The 27,382-nt window shown below is 42.0% G+C and overlaps 1 protein-coding gene across 5 annotated transcripts in view; it reads right to left on the bottom strand.

Annotated features, from left to right (window-relative positions):
* The window catches only part of FIP1L1 (factor interacting with PAPOLA and CPSF1), a 342,276-nt gene that overhangs the window by 136,627 nt on the left and 178,267 nt on the right, over positions 1 to 27,382 (bottom strand). For all 5 annotated transcript variants that reach the window (XM_033945458.1, XM_033945476.1, XM_033945465.1 and 2 more), the window contains exon 14: positions 6,471 to 6,526. In XM_033945458.1, the coding sequence (XP_033801349.1) occupies positions 6,471 to 6,526 (56 nt within the window). The remainder of the gene's footprint in view (positions 1 to 6,470; positions 6,527 to 27,382) is intronic.

Genomic DNA, 27,382 nt, shown 5'->3' on the forward strand with positions numbered 1-27,382 from the left:
AGGATTAAGGCGGTGCAGAGCAGCACTGGTGGCGGTAGTGTCCGGTAGGGAACACGTCGACGACTCCCCCTCCCGCAACAACCGCTGCTGCTCCTGTTTGAAGCGGCCTGCTGAGGTTCGCGGCCGGCTGTAGCGAACTTCGCAGGCCGGTCTCCACATGGAGCACGTTCCCTCTGACGCAATCGCGTCAGAGGGAACATGCTACAATATGGAGAGCGGCCTGCGAGGTTCGCTACAGCCGGCCGCGAACCTAAGCAGGCTGCTTTGAACAGGAACAGGAGCTGCAGCAGGAACCATGGATGGATGGAGGGAGGGTAAGAACGGGAGGGGAAGCGAAAAAAGAAGGGCTATGGAGCAGGCAGGAAAGGAGGCTGTTTTGGTGGGAGGGTTGTGCTGAGTGCAGACAGCAATCATGGGGGGTGGGGGAAACAGAAGGGGGCCACGGAGCAGGCAGGCATGGCATAACAGGGGGCCAGAGGGAGAGGGAAAGGGGGCTGCTTTGGGGGGGAGGGGTGTGCTGGGGGCAGATAGCAATCAGGGGCAGGAACAGAAGGGGGGCTGATTTAGGCCAGACACTTCAGCAAGGATCGAAAGCTGGCCGCCAAACTACCCAACGCTCACCGCAGGGTACAGGCCCGTACTCATTCCAGCGTCGACTCACTCCTGGTAGTGTGCGACCACAACTCCCAGCAACAGCTCCAGCCCCATTGTCTTCTCACTCCTCCCCTTTCTGGCTCAACCAGCTGATGAGTAATATAAATATCTGCCTCTCACCACAAGATCGAAAGCTGGCTGCCAATCTGCCTGTAATAACTCCAGCGTCGACTCACTCATGGTAGCGTGAGACCGCAACTTCCAGCAGCGGCTCCGGCAGGCCAGCTTCAGTGCAAATTGTCTGGCGGGCCGAATTTTATGACATCGCGGGCCAGCGTTTGACATGTCTGCTCTAACATCTTTGCATCATAGTTGCTGACAATGTTTGATTTGGAGGGCTGGCAGAGTATTGCCTGGCTGGCCCGGAACTTCCTCTCCGACGTTAGAATTGACGTCGGGTGGGGAAGGCTGGACCTGGCACTTCTGCGTCCTCTTTACAGCGTTGGAAGTAGGGAGAGCTCAGAATGCGACGGCAGCCTGTTCCCTGGTAGCGGTGGCTTGGAGGAGGGCAGGGAGAAAGAAAGAGAAAGAAAGAAAGAGGTTGGGCAGGGAGATAGAAAGAAAGAAGGGAAACAGAAAGAAAGGGGGGACAAAGAAAGAAAGGGGGCATGGAGAGAGAAAGACAGACAGAAATAATAATAATAATAACTTTATTCTTCTATACCGCCATAGTCAGATGACTTCTAGGTGGTTCACATCAAAGAGGGCTGGACAATCAGCAAATTACAGAATGCAAAAAGTGAGGGTACAACATATTACATAAGAAATAGACATAAGGAAAATATGGATCTCAAGTATGCAATATGAATCTCAAGTATGCAACCCAAGGTAGAAAGCTGAACTTTCAGCAAATTACAGAATGCAAAAAGTGAGAGTACAACATATTACACAAGAAACAGATGGAAAATATAAATTTATGAATTTAGTGTGGCTTTTGTTTAGAAGATGAATCTGTCAAACAGTACGGTTTTGATTACTCTCTGAAATGCGCCATAGGTCAGCCTGGCTCCATTGATGTAATTACTCAGACAGGACTGCTGGTTGCTTGCTTGAAACATGAAAGATCTGTCCAAAAAGGATTTGTATTTACAGCTGGTGATCCTTGGGTATGCAAATATGTTACAGTTTCTGGTTGACTGTGTGGGGTTGTGTAGTACGAAATGTGGTAGGAGATAGGATGGTACTAGTCCCCAGGCCTGCTTGAAACAAATACAGGCAAACTTAAACATTATTCGTGCCTCCATTGGCAACCAGTGTAACCTTCTGTAGTAGGGGCATGGAGAGAGAAAGACAGACATACAGAAAGAAAGGGGGTATGGAAACAAAAAGAAAGGGGGCAGGGAGACAGAAAGAAAGGGGGCATGGAGAGAGAAAGACGGACAGAAAGAAAGAAGGGGGCTAGGAGAAAGAAAGGGGAAGGGGCAGGAAGAGAGGAAGAAAAAGTTGGGGGAGGGAATGAGGTCTGGAGGAGAGGAAGCATACAGGAGGCTGAAAGAAGGGAAGAAATATTGGATGCACAGTCAGAAGAATAAAGTGCAAACAGAGACTCATGAAATCACAGACAACAAAGGTAGGAAAATGATTTTATTTTCAATTTAGTGGTCAAAATGTGCCCTTTTTGAGAATTTATATCTGCTGTCTATATTTTGCACTATGACCCCCTTTTACTAAACCGCAATAGCGGTTTTTAGCGAAGGTAGCCTATGTGTATCAAGAGCAGCGCAGAGCATTCAGCGTAGCTATCGCGGTTTAGTAAAAAGGGAGGGGATATATTTGTCTGTTTTTGTATAGTTGTTACTGAGGTGACATTGCATAAAATCATCTGCCTTGACCTCTTTGAAAATCCCCGGAATATAAATGATAATTAATATTTTCTCTGCTTACAGTGTGCTTTGTGATTTTCTAAATTTTATTGTTGGTAGATCATTTTGACTTGGTCATTTTAAAAGTAGCTCGCAAGCCCAAAAAGTGTGGGCACCCCTGTTCTATAATAATCAAATTATCAATAATAAAAATTAATTAATTAATACAAACTAAAAATAAATACAGATTGCAGTCTCAGACTCGTTTCTTAAAAAAGATAAATACAAAATAGATAAATACAGGTTGTAGTCCCAAACTTGTTTCTTTAATTTAAAAAAGCCAATTGAAAGAAATGTACTTTTAAATGTCTTTTAAAAATTATATATGATTTTTCTTTTCTCAATTCTATAGGCAAATTGTTATATAGCTGTGGCACTAAATAAAAGAATGCACAATCTCTAGTTGAGGCAAGATGAGTCTTTGAGATATGGAGAATGGCTACCCTATTATCATTCATAGATCGTAATAAAACACCTCGGTACATAAAGCAACACCAAGTTAGAAAGATATGATGGTTGTAGCTCAAATAATGCTCTATGTGCCAACATCAAGATCTTAAATTTAATTGGTAATCAATGGAATTTCAGATACAAAGGTGTCACATGATCCCAAATATATGCACGACCTAAAAGCCAAAATGCAGCATTTTGTACTATTTGTAGGTGCTTAAGTTGTCCTGTTCCTATACCTGCATATACTAAATTGCCATAATCTAACTTAGTACAAAAGCATGAATTAATGTATGTAATGATTTCTCATCCAAAAACTCTCGAATAGCATTAAGCTGTCTTAATGCCCTGGAAAGGAGGAGGAATCAGACAAGGTGTGTTCCTGGGAGGAGAAAGAATAAGGGATAGGAGTGCGTGCTTAGGGGAGATGACTTTGGGGGCAGATTTAAGAGTCTTGCTGGGAGTTATAGGGCAGAGAAAAAGAAAGAACTGGAGTGAGAGAGAATTAGGAAGACTGAAATCTGAGGAGGGAAAAGACAGGAGAGTGTATCAAGTCTTATGATTATGGAATTCTGCACAAAACAAACAAAAAACACTATAAATAAACTATTCAGAATTTTTCAGTAGTGCCAAGCTGTAGGAGTTAAATAAATAAATAAATAATATATGAACTGACTTCGCATTCAACACAAACCTGTCTATGAAGTGTAATCTATATGTTTTAAGTTGCTCAGAAATGTGAAACTCAACAAGGGGAGAACGCACCCCCCTAGAATGGGAACAGAGTTTACCTCCCAGTCATTGCAACTGTTTCTGTAGAGATCACACTTCAAGCCAGGATGTTAGTTAATAAAAAATTGTTACAGTCCTTGAAATGATATAAAGTTTAGGATTTTCTCCTTTCTTCTTATGCTTGTTTTATACTTGTCAGAACATCACTTAAGCATGATTAATAGAATCATAACTTAGCTCAAATGAGGGGTTTGGGGGTCCCTTATTTGAGCTAAGTTATGATTCTATTAATCATGCTTAAGTGATGTTCTAACAAGTATAAAACAAGCATAAGAAGAAAGGAGAAAATCCTATACTTTATATCATTTCAAGGACTGTAACAATTTTTTATTAACTAACATCCTGGCTTGAAGTGTGATCTCTACAGAAACAGTTGCAATGACTGGGAGGTAAACTCTGTTCCCATTCTAGGGGGGTGCGTTCTCCCCTTGTTGAGTTTCACATTTCTGAGCAACTTAAAACATATAGATTACACTTCATAGACAGGTTTGTGTTGAATGCGAAGTCAGTTCATATATTATTTATCAAAGCAATTTCTGATTTCTTCTAGTTTTCACTAGTGACATCCCCGCCATTTCATAAGGAAAGCTGTAGGAGTTGGCATTGTCAAGAGGTTCATGATTTGTTCCCTGTGCTTCTGCTGGCACAGCTGAACAAGCCGGACTCGGCCCTCTGCCGTATTGAAGCAAACTCCTAAGTACTCAGACACTTCTTGAAGTTGAAAATTCAACCCAGGTCTTGTAAGAGTCGGACCACATGAGTCACTGCTTGTTCCCTTTCAGCTTTGGACTGGGCTAAAAATCAGCCAGTCGTCCAAATGTTGATGCACCTGGATCCATGCTTTCCAAACATGCGCTGCTACTACCACCATTACCTTGGTGAAAGTTCAGGGTGATGTGGCTAGACCGAATGGCAGGGCCGAGAATTGGAAGTGCCTTTCCAGGACATGGAATCTCAAGTATTTTCTGTGGTCTGGAAATATTGAAATGTTTAAATATGCCTCTGACAAATCCAGAGAGGCCAGATAATTCCCCGGTATCACTGCTGCAATGACTGACAGCACTATCTCCATTCAGGAATGAAGAACTCTGAGTGCTTCATTCACAGACTTTAGATCTAGGATTGGTCTCCAGTTGAAAAAACCCGATCTCACGGCAGCCACCACCAACCAGGTAAGCAGCAGGACAGGTGCATGGAAAGCTCACTCCTGCCCACTGCACCTATAGACCACCAGAGATTGGCAGAGGAGGTACGAGGACAGGGTAGGAAAGGGGGGACAGGGTGCAGATCCTGGCAGTGGCCTGCAATAATTCTGGGAGGGGGGCACTGGCCCGAATATAACCCAGGACCCCCATTTTTTGGCCCCAAAATCCCGATTTATATTCAAGTATATACAGTATTTTCAGTAATACCCTTCTAGACAAACTTTTTAGGCACAGTCCATTCATGTGAATCATTTGTTTTTCAGTGTATATTTACCCTTATATACTGAAAAACAAACGTCTAAGAAAAGTATCATTAAGTTACGTACTCATGTTTTCTCCAGTGCCTACATGGCTACAACTATTAAGTACGAGGGGACAATAATGACGAACAATACTAATTATGTTTGTTGTGGAAATTTTACATAGTGATTACTCATAGGATCTCGAGATCGCATGATTACTGCTTCATGCAATCCACAGGTAAAACTGCTAAATAAGAGAGTTATTTAGCGTGCCATATATTAAAGCTATATAACATAGAGAGGGTAATCTGTATAGCCATTTTCATCTGTAAAACGGTACTTTACCCATGGAAATGGGTTTCTATAGTTCATCTTACATAGGGATAAAAGTATTCATTCTATTATTTCATGCATACACATTTGTCTGCTATAGAGATAGATATTCCTGGGTATGGGGTTGGTAACCACATGCATGCAACTGAGCTTATTTTTATTCAGAAAATGTTTACCTGCATAAATCAATACACCCAAACAGGAGATTCTACCTCACCACGGTAGAACAAAACAATACAAAGTAAATTGAAAATTAACCCCATATAAATATAACTTGTACACATGTTAATTTATGCAAGTAGAACAAAAGAAGACAGAAAAGGCAACCTGTGGTGCTCAATATCTTTATTCATAATTAAGACCTGACACCTATTTTGCTCAATTTGACTATTGGTCTATACATTTTGATTACAAGAAGTCAGTTGTGATACAGTGTTCCATACTGTGAATCAGACCCCTGAGGCAGGCCGAAACACGTACGTGTCGGATCTAAATTGTGAATAAAGATATGGAGCACCACAGGTCGCCTTTTCTGTCTTCTTTTGTTCTACCTGCATAAATTAATATTTGTAATATTTGTATTGTATTGTTATAATGTTTATCACTTGTTTGTCAGTTCTAAAATGAATAAAGAATTATTTAAAAAAAAAACAACAACATGTGTACAAGTTATATTTCTATGCGGTTAATTTTCAAGGTGAAAGCATGCATATTTTTACTTTGAAAATCCATGGAGTGAAAAGCATGCATGTACTTTTCACCAATATGGGCAGCTATAAAATTACCTTCAAGTAGTTATTGCTAACAGCGTCATATACCAGAAGGAAAGTGTTTTAGCAAAACTGACTTTGAAGTTTATCACACAGAAATATTAAAAGGTGCTGTGTTTAAATAATTCTTTTTCAAGTATATAAAGTAGCATGTGGACTCACCGTTGCCATATGGAAAAGTAGGTGCTGAGCGACTGTCATACGCAGAAGAATGTCCACTAGTTTAAAACAGAAAAACAACTAATTTGAAATAGATGGATAATATTTACCTGTTTTTAAGTATCCCACGAGAAGCTATTTTTAAATTATGGAAAATAGAAGTTTAGAGGTAATATTTTTGAATAGGTAAGAGCTTGAACAATTGAAGTTACCAGTGGGTCAGTGTTAATGGTACAAATCTCTAATAACAATAGGTTAAAAAGGCTGTATTTCATTTTTATTTTGCATGATGGCAGTACAACGGAAGGGAACACCAAAAAGAGACTATATCTTTACCATGATAATATATTTTCCAGTAGATAGATATGTCATTCTGGACAAGTGGGTTACCTCCCCATGGCTGCCTGCCATATGCAGAAGGAATCCACTCCAGATTTTTTCTGTGATCCTTCTCCTTTACCAGAAGCTCTACTGCAGGGGTGTCCAACCTTTTGGCTTCCCTGGGCCGCATTGGCTGAAAAAAATGTTTCTGGGGCTGTACAAACGCTCAAACGCTGCAGCAAGACAGAGGAGGAAGCCGGCAAGACGGTAAACACCCAGGGGCAGCAGAGGAAAACACTGTATCACCCTCAACCGGGGCCGCACAAAATACTTCACAGGGCCGCAGGTTGGACACCCCTGCTCTACTGCCACCTGCAGTTAGTACCCAAGCATGCATGAGCTCCATCAAAAGTATGTGAACTAAGGACAAAAATGGGAAATTTCCAAAACAAATCAACTGTTCTGCTCAAACATAACAACACTTGAACACTCGATGGAACACGTAACAGTTAACAAAAGTAACAAAGGAGCTCAGGTAGTACTCCTGTAGAAGCTAGAAACATATTATATAGTATTATTCAGAGCCCAAAGGGATAACTGACATCCAAGTTACAGCCTTGGAGAAGAATAAACAGAATGAGACAGTAGGCAGGCACAGGAATGACAGGGCTGGGGTTCAGAATGACACACTTATCTACTGGAAAATATATTATCAAGATAACAACATAATCTCTTTCCATTGCAATAAATGTTTCATTCTGGACATACAAAAGCAGTCCTAGAAATCTAGAGTGTGCTGACTGCACCAGCCCACAACATAGATGAACCAAAGGCAGAGTCCTCTCATGCTGCAACGTCCACTCTGTAGAACATTGCAAATGTGTGCAGAGTGGACCAAGTCGCCACACTACAAATCTCAGCTGGACAGACTGCTCTAGCTTTGGCCCACAACGAAGCTACACTCCTTGTCAAATGCGCCATGATGGAAACAGGAGACTGTTTCCCACAGATAATGTAGGTTGACAAAATGGCCTTACAGATCCATCTAGAAATTGTGACCTTGGAAGCAGGAGTGCCTCGGTTAGTTGAATGAGTCAGCACAAACAAATGGTCAGAGAGTCTAAACACATTGGTGACTTACAGATAATGAAGAAGCACTCTTCTCACATCCAACTTCTTCAAAATACAGTCCTGTTTCCTAGAACATTTGGACTGGAATACAGGTAAAAGAACTTCCTGATAATCGTGAAATGTCAAAACTACCTTTGACAGAAAAGAAGGAACAGTGCTTAGGGCAGTGTGCCGCAAAAGTTTTTGAAGCTGCGGCACACTAAACACAGGGCCATGGCTGGAGAGTGTGCGGACGTCAACACGATGACGTCACACACATGCATGATGTCATCACATCAACGTCACACACGGATGTTCTCCAGCTACGACCCTGAGTCTCCTATTACTGCTGGGGGGTGCTGGAGAGGAAGTGGTGTGGAGAGGTTGAGAAGCGCTGGCGCCAGAATACTGCCAATAGGATGTGTCTCTCGCTGCGAGAGGCACATCCTATAAGCAGTCAGTCGGCGTCACTGCCTCTTCTCCTCAGGCGTCTCGTGGTACACCTGGAATCTGCTGCAGCACATAGTTTGTGACACACTGGCAAAGGGAGACACCAGTCTTTGAAATCTTAAGGAAAGGGTCTCTACAAGAAAGAGCCTGAAGCTCTGAGACACACAGAGGTCACAGCTACAAGAAAAAAATGTCTTCAGTGTCAAGTCCAAGAGGGATGCTTCTTCCAGCAACTTGGAGCTTTAGTGAGACCTCGCAGAACTACATTTTAGCCCATGAGGGGAACAGTGGTTTGATTAGAGGTATGATACAAAGAGCATGTTTTAGAAATCTGGCAATGTCCGAATGAGATGCCAGCATAGGTCTGCGGTCCTGAGCTCTGAAACAAGAGAGCCATGTGACTTGGACCCAAAGAGAAGCCACAGTGAGGCTCTTATCAAGGCTTGCTTGGAGAAAAGCTAACACCACTGAAACCAGAGCAGAAAATTGCTCCGCATGTTCCTGGACGCATCACTGCTGAAAGGTTTTCCTTGCTTCAGCATAGGCAGAGACCGTAGAAGACTTCTTAGACTTGAAAAGGGTGGAAATGACCACTTCTGAATATCCTTTGCACTCTAGCGCTTCACCATACAGTAAGATCAAAGCGATCCGGATCCTCTATGCATTTTGGATCCTGCGAAAGGATGTCTGGATGCATTCACAACCTGAGGCCATGGCCTGTGCAAAGATGCATCAACCAGATCTGCGTACCAGGGCCTGCAAGGCCAATCTGGAGCCACTAAAATGACGTTTCCTGATGAGTTGCAGTCTTCTGAAGGATTTGGCCTATCATAAGTCAGGAAGAAAAGACACAACAGGATGCCCTGAGGCCAAGGCTGGACTAGAGCATCTAGACCAGGGGTGGGCAACGAGGGCCGCAATCCAGTCAGGTTTTCAAGATTTCCCCGATGAATATGCATGAGATCTATTTGTATGCACTGTCTCCATTGTATGCAAATAGATATCATGCATATTCATTGGGGAAATCCTGAAAACCCGACTGGATTGCAGCCCTCGTTGCCCACCACTGGTCTAGACCCTCACTTCCCGGCTAAAATCTTTGACTGAAGAATCTGGCTGCTTTCTTGTTCTTCACTGTTGCCATGAGGTCAAATCATGGACGGCTCCAGCGATGAACAATGGCCTGAAACGCTGTTGTCAATAGCATCCACTTGATCGGGTCAAAAGTCTGTCTGCCGAGGAAGTTGGCTTGAACATTGTACACTCCCACGACATGTGCTGCTGATAGAACTTGGCGATGACGCGCCGCCCAGTAAAGAGCATGTAGGCTTCCAGACATAGAGATGCACTCTTTGTGCTACCTTGGAGATTGATATGTGCCTCTGCTGTAGAACTGTTGGAGAAGACTAACCACCTGACCTTCTAAAAACTTCTGCAATTTGGTCTGAGCCAACCAAATGGCACGTAGTTCCAGCCTGTTGATTGACCAATTTTTCTGAGAGGCTGTACAACATTCCTGAATCGGATGATGGTTCCAATGAGCTCTCCAACTGAGGAGATTGGCATCTGTTGTTATGACCATCCAGGAAGCAATACGTAAAGGTATGCTGCTGGAGAGGGACTGAGGACGGAGTCACAAAGCCATACTGGCTCGAGCCTCCAGCGTCCAAGGTAGACATTTTTGTAATGTATCCATTTGCGGAGAACAGCATGAGAGTAACACATGCTGGAAAGGATGCATGTGGGCTCTTGCCCAAGGCACCACATCTATTATGGCCGTCATAGACCCCAGGAATTATAGATAGTCCTACGCGAACAGAGTGGACTTTTCTAGGAGATATCTGAGGGCACAGATTCTGTCTGCATGCCTCTGGCAGATAGATTCCATACAAACATAAGGAAGTTCTTTTTCAACCAGAGAGTGGTGGAAAACACCCTCCAGGGATTCAAGATAAGGTAAGACAAGTTCCTGCTGAACCAGAGCGTACGCAGGTAAGGCTAGTCTTAGTTAGGGCACTGGTCTTTGACCTAAGGGCTACCACGAGAGCGGACTGCTGGGCACGATGGACTACTGGTCTGACTCAGCAGCGGCAATTCTTATGTTCTTATGCAAAGGACTTCCAGGTACTCCAGAGATTGAATCGGCATCAAATTGCTCTTTTGGTAATTTACAATCCAACCGAAATCCTCCAGGACACAGATCACCTGATCCGCTGTGCGCTTACACTCTGATCAGCCAGTCCAATCTTGCGCAGGTAAGCTGCTACCACTACCACCATTTTGGTGAAGGAGCTATCGCCAGGCTAAAGGGCAGAGCTGAAAACTGATAATGATTTTCCAGAACATGAAATCTGAGAAACTTCCTGTGGTCTAGGAAAATAAGAATATGCAAGTAGGCCTCTGTCAGATCTAGAGGCTAGGAATTCTCCTGGGAACACCACCACAATAACAGAGCAAACTGTCTCCATGCGAAAGCACAGAACTTTGAGCATTGCATTTATGTGAGTAAGGTCCAGAATGGGCCTCCAATCATCAGAGCTATTCTCTGGCATGACAAAGTATATGGAGTATCTCCCTGAGCCCGAGTCTTCAGACGGCACAGGCTTTATAGCTTGAATGTCTAGTAACTTTCTCACAGTGGCTTGTACTTTGACCACCTTTTCCGGGCGCCCAGCGGGTGAGTCCATAAACCAATCTGTCAGAGGCCAGGTAAATTCTAGCTTATAGATAGACCAAATAATGTCCAGAACCCAGCAGTTACATAAAATCTGGACCCAGGCCTACAGAATGCTGAGACCCTGCCCTCTATAGGAAGAGGGGCCTCCCTTGGCCTGGTGTCACTTGGAAGATGGAGCAGTACAGGAAGCGGAGGGTTACGCCTGGATCTGGAGAACCTCTGAGATGTAGAACTGGAATATTGTTGAAAGTGCCTGGAGTCATGAAAATTAGAGCACCTTGAGCCCGTAGAACAGGGTTTCTTAACCTGGGGTCCAAGGATGGGTTTCAGGGGGTCCATGAGGGTCAGATAGAAATTAACATTTATATTCACTATACAGCCTCGTAGTGTTGATTTTTCTTAAAGATACTGAGAGAGTAATCTACTAGTAGTAGTAGTAATGGCAATAGAAAACTTAGTAGTAGTTGATCTGTTTTAATTTGCACAAGAGGATTGTATAACATAACATAACATAACAGATTTCTATACAGCATAACCCTTAGTTCAATGCAGTTTACATTACATTACATTAGAGATTTCTATTCCACCATTACCTTGCAGTTCAAGGCGGATTACAAAAGAGATGAAAAACGTTGGGTTACAATGGAAGAACATTTGTCCTTTCTAGAGAGGTAAAGAGTAGGTTATGTATTTTCTGTGTGGCGGGAAGAGGGGGGAGGGAGGATGGTAAGTTTGAAGTTAGGGCTGTTTCAGGAATTTCTTGAAGAGTATAGTTTTTATTTTTTTTCTGAACGTCTTGTAGTCTGGTGTCGTTATCAGTAGATTGAAGATTTGGTTATCTAGTTTAGCTGCTTGAGTTGCCAGGAGGCCGTCTTATAGTTTTTTTCCGTTTTACTTCTTGATCGAGGGGTGTGTGAATGGAGTGTGTGTTTTTCAATGTCTGATTGAGGCGGTTTGGATGAGGCAGTTGTTCAGGTAGGTTGGGATGTCTCCGTTAAAGGTTTTAAATAACATACAGTAGAATTTAAATAGTATTTTCTTGGATTGGTAGCCAATGTGAGTTGATGTATGCTTCTGTAATATGGTCGTGTTTTCTCAATGAGTAGATGAGTCTCAGAGCTGTATTTTGGATTGTTTGTAGTTGTTTAGTCATTGTATCAAGGCAGGGGAGGTAGAGGATGTTGCAGTAATCTAATAGATTTAGGATTAGGGATTGTACTATAAGCTTGAATTGTGTTTTTTCGAAGTTTACAAAATATTATGCTATGAGTAAATACAGAGATAATGCAATACGCAAGAATTAGCTAGCTACAAGTTTAGAAAAAAGAAAAGTTTTCAAAAGTTTTCTGTAATGTTTATAAGATATTGATCTGGTCAGTAATGGGCGGAATTCTTTATCAAATTGATCTGCTTGATAGGAAAGACAGTGCCCATGATATTTATTATTTTTACAGCCCTTAAACAGAAGGGAACATAAATAGGGCATGGGATTGTTTACTGTTTCTGTGAATCATAGTAACAAATCTATCAACAAGGTGGCCATTACTTTTTGCATAAAAAAGGAGGTTTTTTTTAAAATAGATTGTTTACTTTGTGTATGTCATATATGTATGAGACAAATCTCGATAAATAAAGTACATTATATTCATTGCATGCAAAGTTGTGTTTATGCAAATATTTCTGGGGAAAGAAGTCCATAGCTTTCATCAGATTTTTAAAGAGGTCCATGACTCAAAAAAGGTTAAGAATCACTGCTCTAGAGGTTTTGGCCCTGATTCTGTATAGGACGCACAGGAGAGGTGTCCTATACAGAATCGGTCCTACACTAAACCCCGATTCTGTAACCGGCGTCCATGGTACAGAAGCTGGTTAGAGAATCGGGTTAAATTAGACGCGGCCGCTATACTTATGGCAGCAAGGGATCTCCCTGCTTCCATAAGTATAGCGGCCGCGTCTACTTACAATGTAGACCAGCATTTTGCTGGCCTACATTTTAAGCTTCTCTTCCTCTACTAGGGAGACGCGTAGGGCCACCTAAGGCCCGCCTAAGGCCCTTAGGCGAGCTTAGGCGTCTTGCAGGCCTCCCTAGGCTCCCGGAGGCGCCTTCAATTTAGGCGGCCTGCCTGGGGAGCATTTTTTTAAAAAACGTGCATCCTGATTGGCTGATTAGACAGCTGTAGGACGCCTACAGCTGCCTAAAATCAGGACGCACTTTGTAGAATCAGGGCCTTTGTGTCTACTATCAGGTATGGTCTTAGGGCAACAGTCCCCACTGAGTTCATGAGATCATCCAGGCCTTTTCCAAATAAACACTGTACTTTAAAAAGGAGTCTGGCCAGAGTAGCTTTAGAGGTGGAATCGCTCACCCATTGTATGATCCAGAGCATTATATGTACAAAACTGGAATAAGCTGATGCTTTACCTAGGACCCGTGAAATGTCATACAGAGCGCCCGCTACATAATCCACAGCAGATATAAGTAGCTAGGGGGGTGGGGAATCATCTCCCTCACTCTCCAATGTGCATAGTCTATACAGATTAGCACGAGTGACAAAGGATGCCGCCAAGGCAGCTTTGGTTTCCAAAGCTACTGCCTCGAAAAGTTTCCTGAGAACCACATCCACTCTGCAGTCCTGGATGTAGACTGCAGAGTGGATGTGCGTACCATGCCACCTTTGCTTGGAAGGGACGTGTGCTTAATGACCCATGCAACCAAGGAATCCACTTTAGGCTGACTAAAAACTTGCTGACACTCCTGTGCCATAGGATACAACTTGGACATGGCTCTTTCTACTTTGAGAAACCCTACAGGAGAATCCCATGGCTCCGAAATCAGCACATTAATGATTGGATGCCAGGGACATGCCAAGGACTAAACCCTCACTCCACACATGAGGCAGGAGGTAGAAAGAGCTGGCTGTGTGTCCAAATTCAGTTCAAGCAGAAACTCCGATATGAGATCTGGTAAGGCAGTGGACTTAAATAAATGGATTGCTCCCAGGTTCTGAAGCCAAAACAGGATCTAACGTGCACCAGCATAGGGTCCCAGGTCCCCTGCCACGGGATGAGCATCCACAGAAATGAAGGGATCAGTAAAGCTACCATCCTCATCTGTGTCCCCCTGGAGAGCAGTCTCCCGACTCCTGAACAGTGGCAGATTGCGAAGAAAACGAGCCTTGGGAGGCTGTGCCTCGACGAGGCAAGTCTGAAGCGCAGTGGGACTGCAAAGGAGAATGGCTCTCATGAAAGGCTTTCCACAAAAATTTCAAGAAGTCTGAGAAGGCATCTGGACCAGGGAACGTTGAGTTACCCTGCCATGACTCTACTTTGTGTTTCTTGGGCTGCGGGGTGTCTGCATCCTTACTCATGGAACGGTCATCATTTCCAGACCCTGAAAACAGAAAAAGCCACCTTTTTTGTCATCTTAGTACACAGAGGAGAAGTTATGCTGGTCGCTCCCGCCTCTCCGGTCCACACTGCATGTGATGCAAGGACCAATTCTGGCATGAATCTGGGGTAAAAGAGCCCAAGGACTCCATTCCAACAGTTTTGAGGCAGAAACTGAAGTTTTGGAAGTGCAGGGAACTTTTGAAAAAAAAAGATCGCTAAAAATCCAAGATGGCCACCATCAAAATTTTCATGCCTAAAAATGCTTAAAAAACCCATTAAGTAAAATAAAAAAAACAGTGAATTTAGGATTCTTCAGGGCGGGGGTAGGAAGAGGAACATGCAGAAACCCTTAAAAACCTGTTATTCAGAACCCCCGATTCATCTCATAGACTGTAACAGCCTTGCTCACTATGACTGTGCTGGCAATGTGCTGCAGCCTGCTTCAGCTCCTTACAGTAGCTGGAAGGGAGAATGAATCACTGCCTCATGCTGGAAATGCCTTGTTAACGCTGATCTTCAGGCTGCTAGTCAGACACGGTGTCTGACCATTCCCCCACTACAGCAGACCAACGGATGCGCTAACAGAAGGGGGAAGGTAAAAAATGCATGTCAGCACCCTGTGAGACACCATTGAACCTTCTTACAGATGTCTAAAAGCCTGCGCTTGAACCCTTGCTAAGCAGTAGGTGTAGATTAAAAGTGGGGATGGCCCCGAGCTCCAGAAGTACTTGTGCAGGCTGGCTAACAGGTACCGCCAGGGATCATCCTGTTAGCTGTAGACCACAGTCTGCTTCTTCTCTACGCAGGCAGAGCTAAAACCAAGGTGAAAGCTCAGAGTACTAGAAACACTAAATAAAAGCTGAAAACAATGAATAAAATAAGATAAAGGAAGAGCAAAACAGAAACACTTCTTTCAGCTCACATTCAGAAAGCAAAACTGGTGAAGTAGAAGGATCAAAGAAAAAAATCCAGAGTGGATTCCTTCTGCATATGGTTCACAGCCATAGGGAGATAACCTGCTTGTCCAGAATGACACACCTATTGCACTAGAAAGTACAGTTACTTACCTTAACAGGTGTTATCCGGAGACAGCAGGCAGATATTCTCACATGTGGGTGACATCATCCGTGGAGCCTGGTACAGACAGTGAAAAGTGTACTATCACTAAGTTTTGCGAAGCTTTGAGACTGCCCGCACCGCACATGTGCAAGTGTCTTCCTGCCCGACATCAGCTCACAGTTCCTCAATTCCATAAGCAAGCTAAGAAGCCAACCAGGAGAACTGGGAGTGATGTAAGAATATCTGCCTGCTGCTTCCGGATAACACCTGTTACGGTAAGTAAATGTACTTTATCCTAGGACAAGTAGGCAGCATATTCTCACATGTAGGACTCCCTAGCTTACTGAAATGGGATGGAGAGTTGGCCATTAGGATGAAAATTAATTCTGTAATACTACTTGTCTCGAATAGGATTCTAGACAGTAGGGAGATGTGAATGTGTAAATTGAGCACCAAGTAGCTGTTTTTCAAATTTCATCAATGGGAGTGGAACGTAAGAAAGCTACTGACGCTGCCATAGCTCGGACTTTGTGTGCTGCTACACGACTCTCGAGCTGCAGCCCAGCCTTAGCATAGCAAAAGGAATGCAGGACACCAACCATAAGGAAATAGTTCTATTGGTTACAGGTAGGCCCCACCTGTTAGGATCAAAGGAGACAAACAGTTAAAATGAAGATGTGTAATAAGCCAAGACACACTTACAGTCCAATGTGTGAAGAGCTGTTTCTCCAGGATGAGAATGAGGCTTTGAGAAGCAAACAGGTTGCACAACAGATTAAGGTGAAATTCTGTAACTATTTTTGGAAGGAACTTAGGATGCGTTCTGAGGACCACTTTGTCACGATAAAATACTGTAAAAGATGGGTCGCAAACCAATGCTTGAAGTTCACTCACTCGACGAGTGGAAGTGATGGAGATCATGAAGATCACTTTCCAAGTGAGAAACAAGATGAGCAGATGGCAGTGGTTCAAATGGCAGTTTCATCAGATTTGCTAGGACTACATTAAGATCCAAAACAACTGAAGGGGGCTTAAGCGGAGGTTTGGAGTTGAAAAGTTCTTCTAAAAACCAGTATACAAGTGGATGAGTGACCAGAGCTTTATTGCTGAAAGGAGGATGGAAAGCACTAAGAGCATTGAGATGAACTCCTGCTAAACTGGAATGTATGCAGGTGAGGCTGGACTCATTTAGAGCACTGGTCTTTGACCTGGGGGCCGTCGCGTGAGCGGACTGCTGGACACGATGGACCACTGGTCTGACCCAGCAGCGGCAATTCTTATGTTAACTCTGACTGAAGTAGTCTTAAGTCCAGAGTTGGATAAATGGAGAAGATAGTCCAACACTGAAGGAATAGAAGAGGATGAAACATGAAGCATGTCTCACTTATGCTGACAGCATTGCTGAATAGAAGGCTTTCTGGAAGCAGCTATGACAGCTTGTACTGAGTGAGAAAGAATAAATTCTGATGAAGTTAGACCAAAAGGTACTAAGCTGTTAGATGAGTGACTGCAGACTGGGATGTAAAAGTGAACCTTGACTCTGAGTAAGTAGGGATGGAAAGATCTGCAATAGAACTGGATCCTTGGCACTCAGTTGAAGTAAAAGGAGAAACTAAGTTTGCCTGGCCCACCGAGAAGCTATCAGGAACATAGTGGCTGACTGTTGCTTGAACTTGACTAAAGTCTTCAGAATGAGTGGGATTGGTAGAAACACCTAGAGGAACTTGTTTGCCCAATCCAGAAGAAAAGCATCTGCTTAAAGACGATGAGTATTGTCTGGAGCAGAAGTGAGCTAATTTGTGTTTGTGGTGAGACACAAACCGGTCTATTTGAGAAGTCCCCCAAAGAGAGAAGATGTGGCGCAAAACTGCGGAGTTGAGAGACTACTAGTAAGGTCAGAGAAATGTTTTGAGATTGTCTGCGAAGGCATTCTACTTGCCTTACACGTATATGGCTTTTGAGAAATATGTGGCGAGGAATTGCCCAATTCCAAATGTGTTTAGCTTCCTGACATAAGAGGACAAGAATCTATGCCCCCCTTGTTTGTTGATGTACTACATCACTACTTGACTGCCCATTCAAATTAGTAGGATTTGATTGGAAATACGATCTTGAAATGTTCTTAGAGTATTGCTTATCGCTTTGAGCTCCAACAAGTTGATGTAGAATGTCTGTTCTTAAGGAGACCACTGACCTTAAGTTTTGAGACCATCCAGGTGAGCTCCCCAAGCATAACAGGACATATCTGTCATGAGAATCTTCTGATATGGCAGAATGAGAAGTAGTAAACCTCTGCAGAGATATGCTGAGTTCAACCACCAGTGAAGAGATTGATGAAGTGGCAAGGTGACCGTGATCCTTTGCGACAAGGGATCCGTGGCCTGAGATCATTGTGATGCCAAGGTACACTGAGCTGCTCTTAGGTGAAGTCGAGCAAGTGAAACTCTGGAGAGTGAGACACTCAATTATAAAGCTGAAGTAAGGCGTCCTGTCTCTGCTGAACAAGGAAAGAAGGGTAGTGTTTAGCAGGGCTCCTATGAACTCTAATATCTGAGAGGGTTGAAGATGAGACTTTGAAAGTTGACTTCAAACCTTAGTAGTTGAAGGAAAGTTATTGTTAGGTGAGTTGCTGAATGCACTTCTTGAGGTGATGGAGCTTTGATCAAGAACACCTGTAACCTGTGAGACCTTAATGTCTCTGTGAACACTACTAGGCACTTTGTGAACACTCCTGAAGAGGAAGCAAGGCCGAATGGCAGGACTTTGTACTGGAAGTGTTGATGGGCTATTCAGAACTGCAGAAACTTCCTGTGGTTGAAGTGAATGGATATGTGGGTGTAGGCATCTTTGCGGTTGAGAGAGCACAGCCAATTGCTTCATTCTAGAAGTGGGTATAGGGTCCCTAAGGATAGTATACAAAACTTTTCTTTGACTAGATATTTGTTGAGGGCTTGGAGGTTGAGAATGGGATGAAGACCTCCCATCTTCTTTGGAATTAGGAAATACCTGGAGTAGAACCTTTGATTTTTCTGGGAAGAGGGTACTACTTCTATGGTATTTAGCTGAAGTAAAGCTTCGCTTTCCTGAAGAAGAAGGGACATCTGCTGATATGTGAAAGAGAACTCTCTTGGAGGGTTGTCTGGTGGCAAAATGGTGAGAGTAACCCTCTCAAATTATTCTGAGCATCCAAGTGTCTGAAGTGATGAGAGTCCAACGATGGTAATATAACAGAAGTTGATGGGTTGTGGAAGAGGTTGAGATGGTGGAATGCTGGCTATGCTCTCCAAAAGCAGGTTAAAAAGACTGAGCTGGTTTTTGGGGAGCTGAAGTCTTAATCAGGCTGTTCTCGACTGGTTCTCTAAATTCTTATCATCTTGTTCCTATTCAGTTAACATTAAAGGTGACATCTCAAAATCCTTGCGGCCCCCTTACGGGGTCCCTCAGGGTTCTCCGCTCTCCCCAATCTTGTTGAATCTCTATATGACTACATTGAACCTTTACAAGTTGTCAGCTTGGGAAACACTATTCACCTATGTGGATGACATCTTTATTTTTTTTTATTATTTATTTATAATTTTATACATTATTCCCAAGCATAAACATCTTGTACAGTAAGATTGTTTAAAACAAGTAAAGAAAAAGAAAACAAATTACAATACAATATAGAAGATATTAAATATCATAACATCTTCTTCTTATAAAGACAATCTCTAGTCCACAATTATTGGATCCTAGACTTCAATAGGGTGAAATAAAGAAAAAAGATCATAAGATTAATCTTATACTTAAGAAAATCTAAATGGATGAAATCGCGGGGAGCTAATCTTGTATTTCTGTTGTTATTTCCATTTTTTCACCTTTCTCAAGATGTTTCAATGCCACAAATTTGGTTGGGTGTGTCGGATCAAAGAAAACATATTTATCAGAACCATAATGAACAATACATTTGCAAGGAAATCTAAGGAAAAATTTTCCTCCCACTGAAGTTACGCCTGGTTTTAATAACAAAAACTGCTTTCTTCGTTTTTGAGTCTCTTTGGTAACATCAGAAAAAAATTGTACTTTCTGACCCAGGAACTCTTTAGTTCTAATTTTGAAGAACATCTTCATAATCCAGTTCTTATCTGGCATCAATGCAACTGTTACCAGTAATGTTGCAGGTTTAACTAATTCTTTCATTGAACTTTCCAATAATGTAGTAATGTCCAATTTTGATTCCTGTTGTCCCTCATTGATCAATTGCTGATCCAATTTTCTATCAGGCAGGTAAAATACTTGTGTAAATAGTGGAATTAATTCTTCTGAAACTGAGAAAATCTCCAAGAAGTATTTTTTTAACATTTCCCTAGGAGACATAGAAGATATCCTGGGGAAATTTAGGAACCGCAAATTATTGGCTCGTTGGCCATTTTCAATCATTTCCAGTTTCATCCTGATATTTGTACTATCTCTGATCATAGTTTCTTGTACTTGTTTGACCCCTACTATCTCATTTTTATATTTTTCTGAGGTAGCTTTAACTATAGTCAATTCTGATTGCATTTGAGTCAATTCTTGTTCCTGCTTATCAATTTTCATTTCTAATGCCTTAAGTTGTGGATTCAATGAATTTCCCAGTCTGACTACTAAGTCCCAGAGAGACTCCATTGTAATTTCAGTGGGTTTTTCAACCAAAAAGAAGGGAGTCTCATCTGCCATACTTGTAGGAATCGAGTCTTGTTGTATCTCCCTTTGCCTTGATGTTCCAGCCGTAGTATCCTTCTCCAGACTTAAAAAGTCTTTTGATAGATCCATTACATCGCTCGAAGATGAACCAGCCTCCTGGGCTACCGGCAGTGCCTCTATGGACGTGCCTTGTGCCTGCGGCGAGCTTGTATGCTGCGGTTGGGGGGGAGTATCTCTTACTTCCGGGCTCAGCGTAACCTCTAGCCCCTGGATTCTAGCGGCGTCACCCCGTACCGCCAAGTCCTGCAGGCGATTCCCCAAAGTTGCCGGCTCCCTCTGAAGCCGCGTCAAGAGGCGCTCAATAGTGAGAGGAGGAGGAATTACAGAACGCCGCGAGGCTCCGGCGGCCCTTCTCCCTCTCCTCTTAGGCATGAGGATAACTTCAGAGCAAGCTGAATAACCAGAACAGGTAAAGTAAGTCTATCGAACGCTCAGGAGACGCTCCGAGTTCAACCACTCGCGGCCATCTTGGATCATGACATCTTTATATTAATTGAGATTGATTCAGATTTCACCAACCGAGCCTTTAAAATAAATCATTGTATCTTCAAACTCCAAGCCTGGGCTTTGTCTGTCCAGATGAAGCTAAATACTGCAAAAACAAAACTTTTATGGCTAGGCCCAAAATTGGACTGTCTTCTTCCAACTGTAACTTTGGATTTCAGGGTCTCCCTGCAGATCAAGTTCTTATAGACTCTTCTCTTACCTTTAAGGATCAAATAAACTCACTTGTCAAGAAGTACTTTTTTAGCCTTCGAATGCTGAGAAAGGTCAGAAAACTTTTCCACCAATAACACTTCTCTGTTCTGGTCCAATTTATCATATTATCCCGGCTAGATTACTGTAACGCTATCTATCTTGGCATAACAAAGACCTGCCTTCAAAGACTCCAACTGATACAAAATACCACAGCAAAATTAATTTTAGGAAAAAGTAAATTTGACCATGTGTCTCCTTTGCTTTTAAGCCTTCATTGGCTTCCGGTCTATCTCAGGATTCACTTCAAACGTGCATGTATTACTTTTAAAATTTTATATGATATCTTCATCCCTCTTGTCCCTTTATTATGGAATGCTTATAGATTCTCCTATGCAAGAGGCACCCAACAATTCAAACCCTCCCTTCCTTCAGTGAAAGGAATCAAAGGAGTCAACAATTTTAGTCAATCCTTGGTTTTCTAATTTTCTCAACTATGGAATGAACTTTGTCTTATTTTAAGGGGTCCTGGTCCTATTCAACTTTTTCGTAAATCTTTAAAAACTATTTTATTTGCCAAACACTTTGGAAACTAGTCTTATTAATATTTTCTGATTGTTACTTTTTAAAGTATTTTTTTAGGGCTCCTTTTACAAAGGTGCCTTAGGGCCTTAACGAGTGGAACAGCACGCGCTAGCCGCTACCGCCTCCTCTTGAGCAGGTGGTAGTTTTTCTGCTAGCGCGCACTAATCTAGTGCGTGCGTTAAAAACGCTTGCGCACCTTTGTAAAAGAAGCCCTTAGTTACTGTTTACCGAGTCAAGCTCCTTTCTGGCTGAAGACCCAGTATATAAAGGTAAGTTTTTAGTTTAGTTTAGATTTCTGAGGTCTCTGTTGTTTCTGCCTCTTCTGTGGTGGTAGTTTGGAAGAAGCTGAAGTATTGGGATAACGCCTTTTATAGGCATATGAAGTAGGCCTCTTAGATGGTTTAGAGAATTGTGGCTTAGTTTTAGAGCCAGTGAGAATAGTCCAACTCTGCTTGTGCTGCGCGAGTCTTTGAGTGGCATCTTCAACCTTATCTCCGAAGAGTTCCTCCCCGGACAAAGGATGTTTGCCAAGCAGTCCTGCAAGTTAATGTCCATATCAGATACTCTTAACCATGCCAGTTGTCTCATGGCAATGAACACTGCCAATGATCTGGATATGTGTGAAAAGCGTCAAATGTCGATTGTGCCATGAACTTTCAAGTTTGCAATAAACTGTGAATGGTATTCTTAAAGTCCTGTAGATGGTCTGATGGGATGTATTGTTGAAAATTGGCCAACTTCTTAAGTAGATGTTTGAGTTAGAACGTCATGTAAAAGCTGTAGTTCAGAACTCTATTAGTTAACATAGAGTTCTGATAAAGGCGTCTACCAAACTTACCCATGGTGTAACCCTTACGACCAGGTGGTACAGTAGCATAAACTCTGGAGCTAGAAGATTTTTTAAGAGTGGATTTAACCAGAAATGACTGATGTGACAATTGTGGTTTATAAAACCCAGGACAAGATTGAATCCTATAAATAGAGTCAATTTTCCTTGGAGCTGTAGTAGTGGAAAGAGGAATCTCCCAGTTCTTAAAAAGAGTTTCCTTAAGCATATTATGCAAAGGCAACTTAAGAAGTTATTTAGGAGACGCATCAAAATCTAATGCCTCTAAGAACTCTGCCCTAGGCTCAAGGTCAGACTCTAACTTAACAGGCAAATCTTCTCTCATATTTCTGATGAATTTAGTGAGTGCACCCCTCCAGAGATCTTCAACTGGGAGGTGGAGACAGATCTGAAGAATTCCATAGGATTCAGGAGCTGATAAAGAGGGTTCAGTGTCTGTATCAGAATGGTGAGATAGCTTAGTATCAATATCTGGTGCAGCAGGAGACTCTCTATATGACGGAGGAGAAGGTTGTTTCTTGAAGTGTAAAGCATGACGGGAAGACCTTCTTCTACAATGTCAGTATCGATCCAAAGACGATGATGAAGAACATTGTCTGGAACATCTGAATCTCAGATGCGAACAGGTGGAATTGGTACCGTGTGAAGCCCTTTTAGATACAGAAGAATGGTATGATGTGATGTCTTCCTAGACTGTTGCAAAGGAGAACCTCAATGCCTTGGTCAATGTCTCGATGCAGATCGATGATGATCGGATGAAGATTTTGGATGCATCGATGTAGTGGCTCTGCCTCAATGTAGATCTTGATCTGGTACCCTGGGGCCTTGAGGTGCTATGCTTTGTTTGGGCCAGTACCAAGGGAGTCGATGTTTGTATTGGTGATGAATATAGTTTAAAAATGTCACTGAGCTCCCTACTACGGAACTCCTTCAGCTGGTCTCGGAAGACTTGCACTAGTACTACCGGCTTAACAGCTGGTACATTTGATGCTGCAGGGTGTCTAGGGATGGGTGACCTAGATGAAGATGCACCCCTGGAAGGAGAAACTACCTGAACTGAAGGAGACCATTGGCGTCTGCTCTTGGCCTGCATCGAGAGACTCGATGCAATGGAGGCCTAAGACACTGGATGGGAAGATGGCTTCTTAGCAGGCTTCAATGGAGGAGAAGTATCCAATGTTGATTCTGGTACTGCAGGTACGAATGGAACTGCCTTGTCACTGGAGTCCATCACCGAACCAAAAAGCTTCTGCAGCTGGTTCCACCGAGCCTTCAACAAGTGCTTTTGTAAGGTGGAACAAAGAGCACAAGTATCCACTTGATGTTCAGGCCCGAAACACCAACTGTCTGATCAGTGATGGAAATTGGGCGCTGGCACCAACAGCACTTTTTAAAACTGCTCGATCTCAACATGAAAGGGAAAATCGCAGCAGTAAAGTTAAAAGACTCAATAGTGCAGAAAAATAAAACACCAAATGTAGAAAGGACCCAAAGGCCTGACTGAGGAACCGGCTGTGAAAATAAAGATTTAATTTTTATAAAAATTTTTTGAAAAACTAAATGAAAAATACTATTATACATAAAACAAGTAAAAGAAATAGCCAAAAGACAAAATACCGCTGACGGGAAGGCAATTTTGGACAGAGTCCAAAAAAACCCAGAACTTTTTCGTTATGTGGAAAATGAAGAACTGAGGAACCATGAGCCAACATCGGGCGGGAAGACACTCGCGCATGCACGGTGCAGGCAGTCTTGAAGCTTTGCAAAGCTTAAAGTGACAGTACACTTTTCATTGTCCGTATTGGGCTCTGTGGATGGCGTCATCCACATGTGAGAATATGCTGCTTGCTTGTCCTAGGATAAATTCTGTTTCACTGTAAATATACTGCAAGAGTCCATGATTTTACAGAATAGGTTCTAGGTGAATATAGCAGATGAGATTTAATGTTGCATAAGTATAAACCAAGACATATGGACCACAGCAGACAGGTGCAATATACAGTATTTAGAATGGTGAAGTTTCTGCTTGAGATAACCAGTGGTCACTGGTTAGTTGATAATATAAATGGGATGTATGCAAAAAGAGAAACAGTATCAGCCAAAGATGGGGTATGGAAGTGACAAAATGCCAGCTTTCCATTATACAAAGCTCTTTGCTAAGTCACATTTGGAGTAGAAAATTCAATTTTGGACATCAGGCCTCAAAAAAATTTCAAGATTTAAGCAAGACAAAAAATGTTGCAGACCAAATTTTATTTTAACTATAATTTCTTTAACATTTCATTTGAAATTCTAAACACTAATATGCGGAGATATACTTTTTGTCTTACAGATTCAGGCTTTTATAGCCATATTCAGTAAGGGATTCCCACTTTTTGTTCCAGTGATAAAGCTAATACGAATGCATATAACATTTTGTAGTTGATACCTGCACAGTAAATAGAAAAATAAGATGGCTGAATCATGAAAGTAATTTTTCCTGTATTTGATATCATGCTTTACTGTGCTCATTGTTCATCCTATGAAGATTGACAGTGTTTAGATATTTGCTTAAGTTTCAATGACAAAGAATTTGGTAGTTTCAACCAATTAGTAGCCTTCTAATCTTCATACAAATAGAAGTATAATAAATAACAGGAATGCTGTGGTCATAGAATAGACACATTTGAAAAGAGTATGCTAGGAGATCTAAAAAAACACTGCCTGCATTATTCATTGATATGTACCAGTCTTACTACTTTTTTCTATCAACTGAATAATACTGCAGGAAAAAAGCATATCCAAAAAAAATCCATCCTATTACATTCTCCTACTCTTTTGTACAAATATTAAAAAGCACTTAGATTTTCAAAAGAAAACAAATAATTTGTCCTAATATCCCATATACAATATTTATTATCTTCCTGAATTTATTATATCTAATGTTTCCAAAACCTCCTAATACCCCATGTACAATATTTATTATCTTCCTGAATTTATTACATCTAATGTTTTCAAAACCTATCTATACAACTTAATATTTTGTCTTATCAATGGATCACATACAGTAATAAACTGCTTGAATTATAGAAACTACTTGCACTTATTGGCAGAACAGACTAACCTCTATGCCCAGGCGCTTGGCTACAAGCATATTGCTGAATGAAAACTTCCTAACATCCTTCCGGTAAGAGAAGGTAGTAAGTGAACAAATCTCCAGAACCTTAACAGCAGGTGGATATCAGATGAATTGTTCTATAAATATTCTGTTAAAATAACATAAAAGGCTTGCCAACTATTATTCTTTTAACTGTAGCCAAATTTTAAAGTATGCTGAAACCTGCATTACATGTGCAAAATTTAGGTTGTTTAAATATAACCTTTTACAATTTTATAGCTTCCTGAGTCTCTTGAAGTAGTTCCATTTTTTTAACATACTGTACTTGATTGAATGATGCGGCAGGCTTTGCCAAGCAGCTTACAATAAAAAAAAAAAAGCTTTTGGATCTGCTTGGCTAAATTCAAGATGACCTAATAAAAGCCTTATGCAGTGAATGAATCATTTCAAACAGCTATTTTATTGGGTGGGTGGGATAGAAGGAGGGGTTTCATTGCTTGAAATTGAAATTGTTGCTGTAAATTCTTTTACTGTTCTTGATATGTTGATTACAATAAATATGTAAAACACACATTTTTATTTTAAAACTAGATAGCAGACAAGTCTGAAAAAGCAAAGATATTTACCTGTAGCAAGTATTCTCTGAAAAGAGCAGGCATTTATTCTCACATGTGGGCAATATCATCCACAGAACCTGGTATGGACACTGGTAAGTGCATTGTCACTTTAAATCTTTAGGCTATGCCCTTGCCTTCCTGACCAACTATCAGTTCAGTAACAAAGCTAAGAAACCAACTAGGGGAGGTGGATGGGTTAAGCTTGCTGTCCTTGGAGAATACCTGCTGCAGGTAAGTATCTTTACATTCTCCAAGGACAAGCAGGCATAATATTTTTACATGTGGTACACCCAAGCTGACAGTATCATGTCTCTGGAAGAGGTTAAATATTGAATATATAGAAGCCTGGCAAAACCTTATAGGGTTGGAGGGAAACTTAGTTTTAAGAAGAGAACAGATTTTGCAAAACTGCTTGCCCAAACCAACTGTCTCTTCTGGAATTGTGCTCTTAACAGTAGTGAGAAGTAAATGTATGGAGTGAGGCCAAATAGCTGCTTTGCAGATTTCTTCAATAGATGCAGAGCGAAAATGAGCCACCGAGGCAGTCAAAGCCTGTACATTGTGGGATGTTACACAGCTTTGTAGCGTCAACCCAGCCTAAGTATAAGCAAGGAGATACAGTCTGCTAGCCAAGTGGAGATGGTTCTTTTAGATAAAGCAACTCCTAGCTTATTAGGATCAAAAGCAACAAAGAGGACCCTCTGTGTGGCTTAGTGCGGGACAGAGCACATTTGCAGTCTAAAGTGCGAAAGGCTGCTTCTCCAGGATGGAAAAAAACAAAACGAAACAGGCAAAACAATGAACTGGTTGAGGTGAGGTGAGGCTGAGGTGCAATTCTGAAACTACTTTAAAGAGAATTTTGGATGTGTTCGAAAGACTACCCTGTTGTGACAGAATTTTGTAAAGACAGGATCTGATACAAGGGTTGGAAGTTCACTCACCTGGCGTGCAGACATGAGGACTGTGAGGAAAACAAAGTTTCAAGCGAGTAGTTTGAGAGAGAAAGATGTAAGCGGCTCAGAGGGAAATTTCATAAGAGCAGAGAGAACCACATTAAGTGGAGGTTTGATATGTGGTTTTGTGTGGAATAGGCCTTTCGCGAAACAGGCTACTAAGGAATGTACAGAAAACGGTTTGTTGTCTAAGCGGGAATGAAATGCACTGATAGCACTGAGATGAACTCTAACCAAATTGATTTTTAGTCCAGAATTAGAAAGGTAGAGAAGGTAGTCGAAGATGAACGGAAGTAGACATGAGACAGGCTCCAAGAATGTAATGCACCAGTAAGAGAAGTGTGTTCACTTGAAGCAATAACAGGTTTCCTAGAGGATACTGCAGCCG

This window comes from Geotrypetes seraphini, chromosome 1 (assembly GCF_902459505.1).
Source record: "Geotrypetes seraphini chromosome 1, aGeoSer1.1, whole genome shotgun sequence".
Taxonomy (NCBI): domain Eukaryota; kingdom Metazoa; phylum Chordata; class Amphibia; order Gymnophiona; family Dermophiidae; genus Geotrypetes; species Geotrypetes seraphini.